The following is a 13,374-nucleotide window of genomic DNA, read 5'->3' as shown; positions in this document are numbered from 1 at the left end:
GAGCTCCAACAGGACCGGGTTTAGAGCTCCAACAGGACCAGGTTTAGAGCTCCAACAGGACTTGGTTTAGAGCTCCAACAGGACCGGGTTTAGAGCTCGTTTTAATAATTATTCAGATATTTTACTGGGTGTCTGGTGGTTAAAATCATCTCCGAGCTGAAGGCGAAGTTAATTCTCCCTGCAGCCTTCGGACGATGACGCTCCGTCGTTGCAGAGCTGAAACTTTAATGAGGTGATTAACCCTCGAGGCCAGGCGTCCATCTGTATCAAACATGGCTGGTATTTACAGCAGCGGGCCAATAAAACTTCAGCTGGACCTCTCACCTGTCCTCTACCTGTTCCATGAAATAAAAATAATTAATAAACTTTTATTTTTCCCACTTGTGGTCCCTGAGCAGAAATTAAAATATCCGAGCGGTCAGGCTGATCCGTGTCATCTTACACCAACAGTACCGAGGAGGGATGGAGAAAACTTAATAAACTAAATGAACCTTCACATGCAGATTTTCGGTGCATGAATGTATAAAGATGGAGGTTTAAACCTGCACAGGATTTCCCTCTTAGAGCACATCATGAATGATATGGTTTCTCTTTAACTTGATGCAAATGCAGAGTCGGAACAAATCCAACATAGATACAATGGTAGAAGCACAAACTGACAGAACTTTGCATTTTGCGTGTTTGTTTGACTGATTAAAGCAAGTTTGTTATGTTTATGACTTACACATATCTGTCATATTTGGTCTTCACTTCTGTCTGCACACTGTGAAACGGTAAGCACAGATAAAACTAACAAAGTTCATGTTTGATTCAGGCACCAGCGTGATTTCGTACAATATACAGAAGCTGTAAGGGCGGATGGCAGAAAGAAATCTGACCTATCACTGCGTCCTGAGTGGGGCTCTTCACCGTGGATCCATTTTCACCGTCAGGTCTTCGGTTCATCATCTGCATCTTTGTAGTTTCATCAAACAAACAAACAAAAAGTTACCAATGGCCGCCACACCCACACAAACACAGAAATGGCCACAGCTCGGTCAGATCTACAGACGCCGAGCTAAAACTTGGTCTGGAAGTAGCTGAGAGTCAACGCCAACACACACTTCGACTGCTAACAGATGGAGCAACGTCTTTGTTTAAAAGTTTGGTTAAATGCATTCTTTCAATTTACAAGGTCGGCCATTTCTATGGATACACCTTAATAAAATGGGGATGGTTGGTGATATTAACTTCCTGTTTGTGGCACATTAGTATATGGGAGGGTGGAAACTTTTCAAGATGGGTGGTGACCATGGTGGCCATTTAAAGTCGGCCATTTTGGATCCAACTTTTGTTTTTTCAATGGGAAGAGGGTCATGTGACACATCAAACTTATTGGGAATTTAACAAGAAAAACAACGGTGTGCTTTGTTTTAACGTGACTTTATTCTTTCATGACTTATTTACAAGTTTCTCATTGTGTTGGATTGTCAACGCAAACCCTCTTCTCCCACTCTTCACACACTGATAGCAACACCGCAGGAGAAATGCGAGCACAGGCTTCCAGCATCCGTAGTTTCAGGTGCTGCACATCTCGTATCTTCACAGCAGAGACGATCGCCTTCAGATGACCCCAAAGATAAAAGTCTAAGGGGGTCAGATCGGGAGACCTTGGGGCCCACGACGACCAATCCACTCCCCAGGAAGTGGAAGTGGGAGAAGAGGGTTGCATTGACAATTCAACACAATTAGTGTCACATGACCCTCTTCCCATTGAAAAAACAAAAGTTGGATCTAATTATTAATTATTGTATTAATGCCGTTTTTAGGTTCTTGCTTGTTCTCAAAACACTGTAGATGAGGTTATAAAAACACTCATAAAGAAAAGTTTTGACTAAAACAGAAATGTCTATAGCTTTCTCGTCCTGTTTGTGTGTTGGTTGGTATTTGCATCGTTCAAATTTTGAAAAAGGACGACGTCAAACCATGTGCAGACGAGTTTTTGAACATTGGATTACAGACTCAGGTTGACTCCAAAAAACCAATTTAAGGACCTAAAATCTAAGTTTGTAATAAAACAGGCACATATTTAGGAGGTTAGAAGATTATTTTATAATCTAACTGCTTTTCCTGAAGCAACACATAATGACTTATTGATGTTTTAATGCATTAGTCCTAATGGTGCATATTTAAGCTATTATTGCTTTTAATTTTTGCTTTTAAAAGTTGCATTACCGGTGCAGGTTCTGCTAGTGCGGAAAGTGATAAACTGGTTCACCTGTGGGTCTCCTATGACGTTAGCATGTCCTTGTATCTCACTCAGAGACATTCCTGGGCAGGGCATTGAGATGCAAGCTCGTACCGCATCATGAGACTCTCTTCTTCCCACTGAGCTGAAAGAAAAACGTTTTGTCACCAGAACTGCACTCTTGTGATATTGATTCAGGACGACCCCCCGGGTGGTTCGGCTGATAAATGACTCTCCTGACTATTGAAAGCTGGCCGCGATCGTCTCTCTAGAACATGTCTAAACAGGTCTGAAGGCTGAAAAATGAGTCTGGACGGATTTGATAAGAAAGAAAACCTATAATCGCTTCATCAGCTCAGATCTCAGCTGTCATGTTAAGAGATTTTTTTGAAATTCTTACCAGTCTTTCCCGTCACTTTTCCGTCTCTCTTTCTTTTTGTCAGACTTTGCGTTCTTTCCTCCCAGAAGTGATGTAATCTTTTGCTCTCGCTTTTCCTCTTTGGCTTTTGGTGGATCAGCCTTCCTGCTGCTCGGAGCAGGGAGCTTACTCTTACGAAAGCCAAACCAACTCGCCAGGCTGGAGCCGGACTTTTGCTTTACTTCATTAGTTCTCTCTTGTTCCTGAGACTTGTGCAGGTTCTCCTCAATTCCAAGCATCACCTTCTCCTCAATGGTGGTTATAGTGCTTTGTCTCTCTGGTTCTTCGGAGACCGGCTCCCCGAAGGCGCTTGAAAACTGCTGCTCAATCTGAAGCTGCCGGGCCTGCTCTCGCTGGAGTTTAAGACTCTGAAGTCTTTCGCTTGAGGAACCCAGTTGTGAAGGAACCGTCAGTCCTTCTTCGATTAAGAAGTTGTTTAAAAGGGATCGGTTCATCGGACAGTGGTAGCTACTGGAGCAACTCATGCTTCCTGGAAGGACATCGCCGAGAGAGTTCAAAGAACTTCCTGAGTGGGTTTTGATCTGAGTGCGGACCTTTCCTGATCTGTTGAAGCTTGGCCTGTCCATGTAGCGTGCACCGAAGCTCTGACTGCGAGCCTTGGCCCCATTCATGCCCATCACCGGTTTGAGAAGAGGTCTGGTGGACACAGACACAGACCTCTTGAACAGCCATCCTTGCTCATCAAACCCCCAATCTAACATCCCGCCACCGTCCAAAGCAACCGGTTGGACAGAGTCCGAATCCAGAGAGTTACAGCGGGTCTCGATCTTTCTGCGAGCTTTGTCATGGACCACCTGGGGGTCACATGCAAAAGTCTGAAAGGTCTGTAGGCTTCTTCCGTCGTCCTTGTTCTGTCTTCCAAAAATGACGAAGGTGCTTGAGTCCTGTCCGGCGATCGCCTCGTGGGATTTAGCGTTCGCAGGAAGTGTTCTTTTCACGGCATTCGAGCCGGAAGTCTGGGGATTATAGGAAATCCCTTGGTAGAAAACATTAGGGAACCCGGCAGGTAAAACCTCTGAAAGTTTTGGCTCACTGACACTCTGCTGGGATCTTTGCAGGATTCTCTGACTTGACAATATAAAAGGGGCTCCATTTTCATCACAACTTGTCTCATTTCTGTCTGTAAACTCTGTGGATTGAGATTCTTGAATTGGGACATTTGAGATATTGGTATGGAAGATCTTTGCAGGGACCTCTTTTATCAGTTCAGCACCTATTTGCGGGGCTGGATGTTGATGATCTCTTATCATGTTGGACTTTTGAGTCCCTAAATCAGAAGAGAACTCGTTGGTTTTGGTTGATACTGGTTTACCGGTGGTAGAGCTTTGAGTCTGACTTGCCGGTATTTGATCCTTGGCTGAGCTCTCAGAGCTGCTTCGAAGAAAGAGAGAGGTACTTCGACCTGGGGGTCGCGGTGGAGATGGGGACCTACGCTCTGGTTGGGAAACGTCACAGTGATGGTCTTGGCGTCGCTGCTTTCGCGGCGAGCAGGGTAGGTTGTCATAGATGCTCTCTTCCAAAGACTCACTGCTCGAGGCTTGCAGAGATGATTTGGTTGGACTCTTGATGCCTGGAGACTTAAGAATCTTTGATTGTTTCACAGGGGACACGACAGGAGACAGCTGTTGGACATTTTCAAGAGATTTGGAACTTGTTGCTACTGGAAGCTCTTCGTCTTTATTTAAGGTGCTTTTGCTTGAACCGTTTGTGTTATTGAGATTTGTCCTCTTGCCTGGGACACTGTGCCCTGAAGGATTTGGGTCTGACTGTACTTTGGACCTTTGACCCTTTATGAGCTTTTGATGTAGAGGAGAATGAGTATGCTTAAGTTGTTCTTGCCCTCCGTCTGCGCTCTTGCTTCGCAGGATGAAAGCCCTCCTTGCTGAGTCGCAGAACTGAGGTTTCGGTCTCCTCTGTGGAGATTCGGAGATGGCCTGGTCCTTGTTTCCCTTCGTCTGGTCTCTGCAGTGAGGAACCTCCATGGAGGCGCTGCGTTGTCTGGCTTCATTCACGCAGCTCAGAGCTCGAGTTGCAGAATGCTGAACTGATGAGTTCACTTCATTTCCTTCTGTTGGAAGTTCCCCTTGTTCCTTTTTGTTATAATCAAGTCTAGATTTACGATCGGTGGACCGTTCTTGGTTATTGTTCTTGTCGCTGAACTTTAGCACGGGTGCTTTGTGTTTCTCCAGCGAGTTCTTGTCCATTTTCTCCACATGTGTGAGACTGTCAGTCGGGCTCACGCCAGGTTTGAGTGTTGGGCCCTCCAGAAACAAAAAGCAGTCCGAGTCAGGTGATGGGAAGAGGCCAGAATCGGCTGAAAGGCTGACAGAGTCCGCTTGAAGATTTTTGTCATCATCCTTAGAGAAATCTAGTTTGTCCAAACAAAGATAATCTTTGGTTGGTTGACCGCTGGATTCCCTGTTGAGTAACTTCGGTGATTCCTCATCGAGCTCGTCGGAGTCTAAGGTGCCGATCCCTGCGTCAGCCTTGGACGGGGCTACCTTCTTGGCTGCAGTCCCTTGTTGGTGAGATTTGACACCGAGAGAATATATGCCCTCGTTTGAGGTCATGCAGTCTTTGCAGTGTGAAACAGATGCACGTGAGGGAGCCTCTTTGGACCTTTTCATCTGAAGACGCTTCAGACCTTTCAGAATGTGACCCTCCTTCCATCCGAGGTCTGCTTCCTCGACGGATGCCGAATGATTGCTGGATACCGAGCCCGTACTCATCCTCTTGTCCCGGCTCGTGGCGCACTGAGCAGAACAAGAGTGATATGTAATTTCCATTTAGTTACGGGTAAGTATCTGAACAGAAGCAAAGACGCCCACCTGCTTGGAGAAGCCTCGTCCATCTGCCCAGGTATGGGAGCCGCTGGAGTATTCGCTGCCAGCGCTCGACAGCGACAGCTCGCTGCCGCTTCCACTGCTGCGCGGGCACGTCAGGCTCAACAAACTGGGCCATCGTCCTGCAGGAATACCTGCTTTTCCATTTCTCTGGACCTCCTGGACAAGAGCGAACGAGAAACCAATTAACAGGATTCTCAAACGGTGCGAATCTCACTCAGCTAAATCAGGTTAATTATGAAGCAGAGTTTATTATGAGACATTTATTAATCACAGTTTATTTTCTAGAAATATTGTCATCAAGGCTCACATCCACTCCACTGAACTTAATGTTTGCTCATATCTTTTAGACATTATATCCAATAGCTTCTGCAGTCTGAACCATATATCCAGCTTGTGCCCCATGGCTCTCTATTTGTCAAAGTTCTTAAGAAAATCAATATGCTGTGTGCAAAGCTGTCTCTTTCTATCCAACGGCTAATTGAGTCGTGGCATGATATTTCCACTCCAGTAGTTAAACGCCTCCTGTTTGGAAATGCACGCCAGAGCTTCAGAAGTGAGACGTGATTTAAACAAACCTCAAACTTCCCTGGCTGGATTTTAAACCTGATTACACGTCTGTGTCGGTCAGAAACAACAAAACAGACGCCGTCTTTTATGTTAGGAGATTATAAACGAGGCTGTAAAGACGCGCATCCCTCTACTGACCGCGGTTCACTGGCTTTGCTGTTCAATTAACTCCAGAACATGTTATTAGGAGTCGTGACGGGGCCAGAAATCGCAGCTAAGTGTCTAAAATCACATTGCTGCACATTAATCAATCCCTCCACAAATCAAAAATCCTTCCTAGTTTTGTAAGATAATTGCCAACAAACATTGACATTCTCAAAAGGTGCTTTATTTGAGAACTTTGATAGCTTCTAAACTGACATTCATGAGCATTTCTGGATTGTCCCTGGTCTGCAGCTCTCCTCACATGTTTTGCAGACACAAAGTGTTTGTCGATGCGTTTATGTTCCATGATTACACTGCAGGACGTGCAAAACAGCTGCAGCTGGGGAGGAAACTGGTTTGCTGAAATCTTTGTGGGCAAATGTGAAGCATTAGCGCACATTTTGGCTTCGGTCGCTGCTCCTGCACGCTCCCGGCATTCTGATGTTAACAGGAAGTGACGTCACGTGTCTTCTTCCTGAGTTATTTGGGGTTATTTTGTATTCCACGCTACACAAACCCACAAAGAAGAGACTAGACCGCAGAAACGGTGGCGAATCACTTTAGAAACAATAAATATTGGGTTAAAGTTGCGGGAAAGTTGCTGTGTTTTGGGCAAAGTTGCAAAAAGTTGTGATTTCGCGAGGTTTGCTTGATTTTTTGGGTTGGATGGACGTCCTTGGCCACTCGTAGACTCCGCCATTGGCATATTTTTATTTATAAGGCCAAACTAGGACTTCTTCCTTCATATTTGTCGGCCTTTATAAAGAGAAAGTCCACCGGCGGATATTCTCTTCGTTGTGAGAAATTATTTTTACTTTCGGTGCCTGAAGTCCGAACTGAACTTGAAAAGAAACCTTTTTGGTTTTCTGCTCCGTCTGCTTGGATGTTGGCTGTTCTTACTGACTTTGAGAAGGAATCATCCGTCTGTAAATGTTTTAACTGAGGAATCTTATCATCATTTTATCCATTTCGATGTTAACTTTTTTGTTTTCTGTTGTGAATGTTTCGTAACCTCAACCCCAAAATTGAGATTTTTAATCTCAGTGGGTTTTTTCCTGGTGGAATAAAGGTAAAGAAAGAAAAAATAACTAGTTTATTGTTAAGATAAACAATCTACAACCGCAATCCCAAAAAACTTGCTGTTTTTTTCTCCTGGATGGGATCAGATGTTGTTCTAAAACCTGGAAATCCTTTCCAGAGGCTGTAATGCACCCCCATACCATCAGAGAGGCAGGCTGGCCTCAGAACAGTTCTCCTCTTTGCCTCGGTCCATTTGGTCCAGAGACGATTCTTTTAAGGAATGTTATCTTTTTTTCTTGATTCATGTTTTCATTCTAACCATCTCATCTGAACTGAGTATGTTTTTTTATTATTTAATCTTTAATAAAAGTAATTTTCTCCCTTTTTTTTAAACTGTAAACTCTCTTCTTCCTGTTCTGAATTATCTATATTTAACTATCTTAAAGCCTTTGCTTCATAAATTTGGTTGAATTTCAAATATTACCTTGATTTTATTCGATTGGAGGCCTTGAAATAGACGTAAACACGTGAATAAAGTCGAATCCAAACGACGGTTCGACTCCGGTTCACAGAAAGACGAGTTTCTTCCCAGGCCTGTTAAATATTCGGTTCATATGAGGCCGTTTCCAATCAGACGGACCCGACAGAGTCAAGAGCCGCGACCCCGTTTAAAACATCATCGATCGTTTGCGAAGCGGCCGTGACCGACTTCCTCTCAAAGTCGTCAGAGTCATCTGTTAGCAATAATTAATGGGAAAGGGAAATAATTGCGTCGGGGAGCTGGGGACTGCGGCGATTCGGTCCTTTCATTGATATTCGGCTATTATTTGATTATTCGTGCTTTGCTTTATTTCAGGCCACATGCTGCAAATTAATCTTCGGGGCTAATTACTGTCGGCGCGTTGGAGGCGATCTGAGGCCGGAACGGGTTAACGAAACCAGCCTTTAAAGAACAAACCTCTGTTATTTGAAGCGTTTTTAGCTGCTCTGTTGCGATAAACTGTAGGACACGATTCAGTGAAGATCTCTGGTTCATATTTGACCTTTTTTTAACAGATAATCAAACCTAACCAACAGGAAAATGGCTACAAGTCAGGAAAATGGCTACAAGTCGGATATCGAGCTGAAATTTGGTGTGGTAGTAGCTGAGAGTCATCCCCAACACATACTCTGAGCGCTAACAGATCTTTATTTAAAATTATGGACTCTTTGGTTCATTTATCAAGTTTAATTAACATTAATGAACGTCAGTTTTTCATTGGTTGTCGACCTGAACACTCAAATAAAAGTGATTCAAGATGGCCGCTGCAGCTAAGTCAACACAGAGATGACCACGACCCAACCGGTGTCACGGACACTATTTAACTTAGAGTCAAACTGAAGGTCCGCAGGCCAGATCCGGCCCTTGGAAACATTTTATCCGGTCCACACAAGATGACGTTTTAAATTTTAATCGATCGAATCTTCGGATCGTTTCTCATTCTGCTTAAAAAGTTTAACTTATTTAGTAAAACTGGCTTTAAAGTCAAGAAAATAAAAGTTTTAATTTCTCATCAATAAAACCAGACGTCCGACTTGACGTCAGAATAACGAGTCTTTTTTTGTGTTTTCTTCTTGTCTCAAAGTTAAACGTTTATATCTGTGTGGTCAGAATTTTGTTGATGGCTTTTTAGCCGTTTTAATGGATTGTTTAAGAAAAAAAATCATTAAAAAGTTGAGTTTGACCTATTTTTCTTTGTTTATTAAAGTTTGTTTCTTCTAAATTCTGTATAATATGTATCTGGGAAAAGATATTTGATATTTCTAAATAAATAATTTAAAATATTTCATCTAAAACCAGATTAATTTATGTATTTCTTCATTAAATATTGGATAAGACCAAGTTTGTAAGCGTGTGTAGCTCCTGATTGGAGGTTAACTTGTTTGATAACAGAACATAAATTAGAAGTATTTTTATTTCTTTTAGTTTAGATTATCGTTTATTTATCTTAGCTTCTCACCAACAGCAAAGGAATATATAATAATGAGTTTTTATTGCTAATATGAAGCAATCTAAGTAAATATTGATGTTATTTCTTCTTTTATGACAACAGATTTCACTTCATAATCAACACTCGTTAACCCAAATCAGACATCCTGCTGTTGTTGATGTTCGATTAAATCCACGGTTTTCATAATTTGTTTAAAAAGTGGCCTTTGTTTGTGGATTTATCTGAAGGTCGGCTCGTTTCCGAACTCATCCGAGGATCGGAGCTCTTAGAAAGGATTAAAGAGGAGATTAAAACGCAGCTGGTGCTCCAGCAGCTCGTTGGGATTAGGTCGACATCGTTAATATGTTAGAGTTTACTGTAATTAATCAATTAAAAACAAATGTAATAAACTGGCTGATGTGGAAATATAAATACGGCATGAAAGCTCTGCTGCACAGAGGACCTGAAATATAACTAGTCTGTTTGTCTGTAAGTAAAATATCTCACCTGGATGGATTTTTATATTTCTGACGTTTGGTGAAATTTAAACCTAAAGATTTATTTAAACCTCGCAGCCTTTTACCTCCAATCCAACATGGCTGCAGAGATAAAAACACTTCATCTCACGGTTTGTTGACCTAAAATAAAACTTAGATTTGCTGCTCTTTGCACCACTGATGCACAACTGGCTTCAACCGAACGGAATTATAATTAAACTGAAATAAATCTGCGCCCCTTTCTCCAGAAACGAGCCGAAGATGTCTCCTTTTTTGTCGTAAATTGACATAATCGAGGTAAATTAAAGTCAACCGAGGGAGTAAATTACCTAAAGTGGTGCCGTTTTTTATTATTATTATTATTTGCACTGTGAAAAATCAGTCAAGAAGCAAACTTTTTCAAATAACCTTTAACGCTGACTCAGCTTCTATTTTACTTGTAGCACCGTTTCATAGCAGGAGCGTGAAAATTTTAACTGTGAAGAAATATCTGGGAATATATAAATATATATATATATATAAGAATATATGAGCTAAAACCTAAAGACAAGAACCAAAAAGATACTTCCTGGTGATTTTTGGCGCTAAAGTTGGCAGATTTGTTGTTCTTCCTGCGCCTCATTAATTAATTAAACATTTAGTCTTTAAAGGACAACTTCTGCAGGAACGTTGAAGCGAGAAACTCTTCAAAACTCAAACCCAATCCGAGGCTTTTATTATGTAGTAATCTAAGATGAAAAAAGGCCGACATTTTGACGTGAAAGCCGTTGAAGAAGAGTGAAAAAGAAACGTTAGAGCTGGCTCGCTGGGGTCACCGTGGCAACCGCGCACACGCCTGCGTCTGTCGCTCCCTGACAGGACAGGGGAGACAGAAAGGCGGAGCGGAAAATAAGCCTCAGACTTCGAGTCGTAGCCTGCGGGCGTCCGAAGCTTCAGCTTTACTTCCTGTTCCTGCGAGAGTCAGTGAGAGTTTGGATGAGCTCATTTCTCACTTTTAGGGGGGGGATTTGAGGGAAAACTATAATGGCAAGTCGTAAATTTCAACGAGAACGTGGGAAAGTGGGGGTTTCAAGATGGCCGCTCCTCGCAGCCTGAGTAATGATTTAATCGCTCGTTAAAACTTGTACTTTTAAGTTTCCCAGTTCTGATGAAAATGGAACGCACCAAAAGTCCTAAACCAAAGAAAGGTAGCAAAAAAACATCTAAATAACTTAATTATTTCAAAGCAAACGTTGGATTTTCTTAGTTTAAACATTTATTTGTGTGTTTTTATACCTAAAATATGAGCTGAATTCTGGTTTTATTTACATTTTACACACCTGGAGTTGACAGCTTTAATAATATACGCTGTTATTTAAATCTTATTAGATTCCTGCAGCTTGAACAAAAATAAAAACTTGAAGAAGTTGGAGTCAGGCGGCCTCACGGCGAACAGGCGAGCTGTCAGAGTGATTAGGAAACCTAACGAGCATGTCTCCGAGTCAAAAACAAATTTTCTGTTTCAGTAATTTACCCATAATTCTCTCTGCGATGAGTCGATACACAACCAGAGAGGGCGACCCGAACCCTGACGTCTTCTTCTGGTTTCTGATTCGTGGGGAGCGTTGGGTTGGAGGGACGTCTCAGTCGGATTAAACGAGTTTCAAACCTCAGAGCGTCACAGAAGAAGGTTAAAGACGAGCGACCGCACGCCCCGCTCGGCTGAACTCGCTGCATTTTTAACGAGCTGCTCTGGGATTTCTCGGACCTGAAGTAAATGCAGATTCTTGTGAATCCTCTGATCCGTGTTTGACGGTAAACCGGTCGGAATCACGCTGCGACTCATGAAATAACCTGAAACCACCGGTCTGCCTGACACGACGGCGAGAGGAGGCTGTAAACTTCACCAACCTGCAGGATTTACATCGTTTAATTCATGTTCTGCAGCAGAATGAAAGAAACCGAGGAGCTTCCTGAAACGTCACGTAGCTTCATTTCACTGCGGATCATTTAACCAAAGCTTTAAGAAGTAAAAGTAATAAAAAACACAGAATGAACCGCTACTTCTGTTGGACCAAACTGCCTGGAGTCCATCGTTCTGCAGAGGCGAGAAGATTAATTCACCCTGCAGGTCAGACCGTGCAATGAGCTCCACCTCAGCCTCTACAGGCCTCAGTCAGCAGGTCAAAGGTCAAAGGTTAAAGCCTCTTCTGTCTAAGAAGGAACCAGAAGACTTCTGGAGCAGAACCAGAGGACAGATGTTTACCCAGAATGCACTGCAGCTGTCAGCACGGTGGTGGAGGGCTGATGGTTTGGGCTGATTCTGGAGTCAGAACCAGAACCTCAGAGAGCTGAAGCAACGCTGGAAAGAAGAGTGGGCCACAACTCCTCCACAACCAGGTACCCACTGAGAGTTCTGCTGCTGGAGGAGGTTCTACAACCTGCTGGGTCCAGTTTTTCTAACTGTTTCTACATTTTGGTTTATTTTCTATAAATATTGTTCTACAGAAGTAATGTCCTACAGCTAAAGGCTGTAAAGAAACTGGACCGTGCTGCCGGAGGCCTCAATGGAAAGAAGAGTGGGCCAGAAGTCTGGAAAGCCGAAACGCAACCTTTAGATGTCAGAAGACAGCGTCCCTGTGTGGACAGGGCCTTACTGATGCGAAAAAGTCAAAGAATGTCCTCAACTGTGCCTGCGTCCTCTCATTAAAGGTCAGCAGAACATCAAAAATGTCTCCTGGTGTCATTATTCTTTACATCATGTCCTAAAAAAGGCTGCTTGCCTTCAGTTTCATCAGTGTTCGGTCGACTCTTCAAACGCCGACTCCTCTCGACTCATTTACATCTTTCACTTGTGTCTCAGGACGACGAGGGGACAGAAGGAGGCGGCTGTCAGAGCGGATAAGTAAGTGGACAACTGGTGGGTAAAAAAAGACGTTTCGCTGCTCTGTGATCCAGGAGGAACAGGGACGCACCGCCAGACCTGCTGCCACAAACACTCGGATCGGGACTCAAACATGGCTGCCACAACGACACTAGACCCTCAGAAACATTTATTAATAATAATAATATGAATATTAATAAGGTTAAAAATAGTCCAGCTCATAAGAAAGTGTCCAAATCTGGTTATGAATCCTTAAATCTAGCAGAGAAAGAAGCACTGGAGACAAAGTTTAATGTAAATTAATGTAACGGTTTCTGAGCAGAGGAGCATCTGATGCACACGAGTCCGACGTGTTCCTGCTTTAAAAGGGCGACTCGTGGACGTGCTGCTGTGAGGAGGTGATTAAACCGTCCGAATCAGGCGTGTCGGAGCAGAAACACCTGAAACCTCCAGGACGGCGGAGCCTGGAGGCCCGGAGTCAGAGACTCGCTAACATGTCTGCACACCCGGACCGTCAGCTGCAGAAAGGACGGACGCCACGACTTCACTGCGTCCTTGGAGGCTTTTATGAGGTTTAAACATTTTTATTCAACGTTCAAAGCTTCCCCCAAGCCGGACCTCAGTGTTTCTCTGCTGTGTTTATTATAAAAACATGAATCCAAACAAGGCTTTTGAACGGCGTGGTTCTCTGCGTAGCTCCACCAGTTTCCTGTAGGAGGCGCTGCAACTGTGTGCAGCTGCAGCCAAACTCAATGTCTACGAAGAAGAGCGCAGCTTTGCTACCTTACTGCTAAAATAAAG

General features: G+C 43.3%; 1 protein-coding gene across 4 annotated transcripts in view; it reads right to left on the bottom strand.

The window, feature by feature from the left end:
• LOC108249337 (nck-associated protein 5) overlaps positions 1 to 13,374 on the bottom strand; it is a 42,897-nt gene that overhangs the window by 12,398 nt on the left and 17,125 nt on the right. For 3 of the 4 annotated variants that reach the window (XM_017438648.3, XM_017438649.3, XM_037976207.1), the window contains 4 exons: positions 5,495 to 5,668; positions 2,628 to 5,419; positions 2,258 to 2,372; positions 879 to 954 (listed from right to left, as the gene is read on the bottom strand). In XM_017438648.3, coding sequence (XP_017294137.1) covers positions 879 to 954; positions 2,258 to 2,372; positions 2,628 to 5,419; positions 5,495 to 5,668 — 3,157 coding nt within the window. Of the gene's footprint in view, positions 1 to 724; positions 764 to 878; positions 955 to 2,257; positions 2,373 to 2,627; positions 5,420 to 5,494; positions 5,669 to 13,374 lie in introns of all 4 variants that reach the window. The other variant, XM_017438650.3, reaches the window with a different exon arrangement.

Source organism: Kryptolebias marmoratus, linkage group LG6 (assembly GCF_001649575.2).
Source record: "Kryptolebias marmoratus isolate JLee-2015 linkage group LG6, ASM164957v2, whole genome shotgun sequence".
Lineage (NCBI taxonomy): Eukaryota > Metazoa > Chordata > Actinopteri > Cyprinodontiformes > Rivulidae > Kryptolebias > Kryptolebias marmoratus.
The sequence above is the reverse complement of the archived record's forward strand: the minus strand, read 5'-3'. Positions and strand labels throughout refer to the sequence as shown.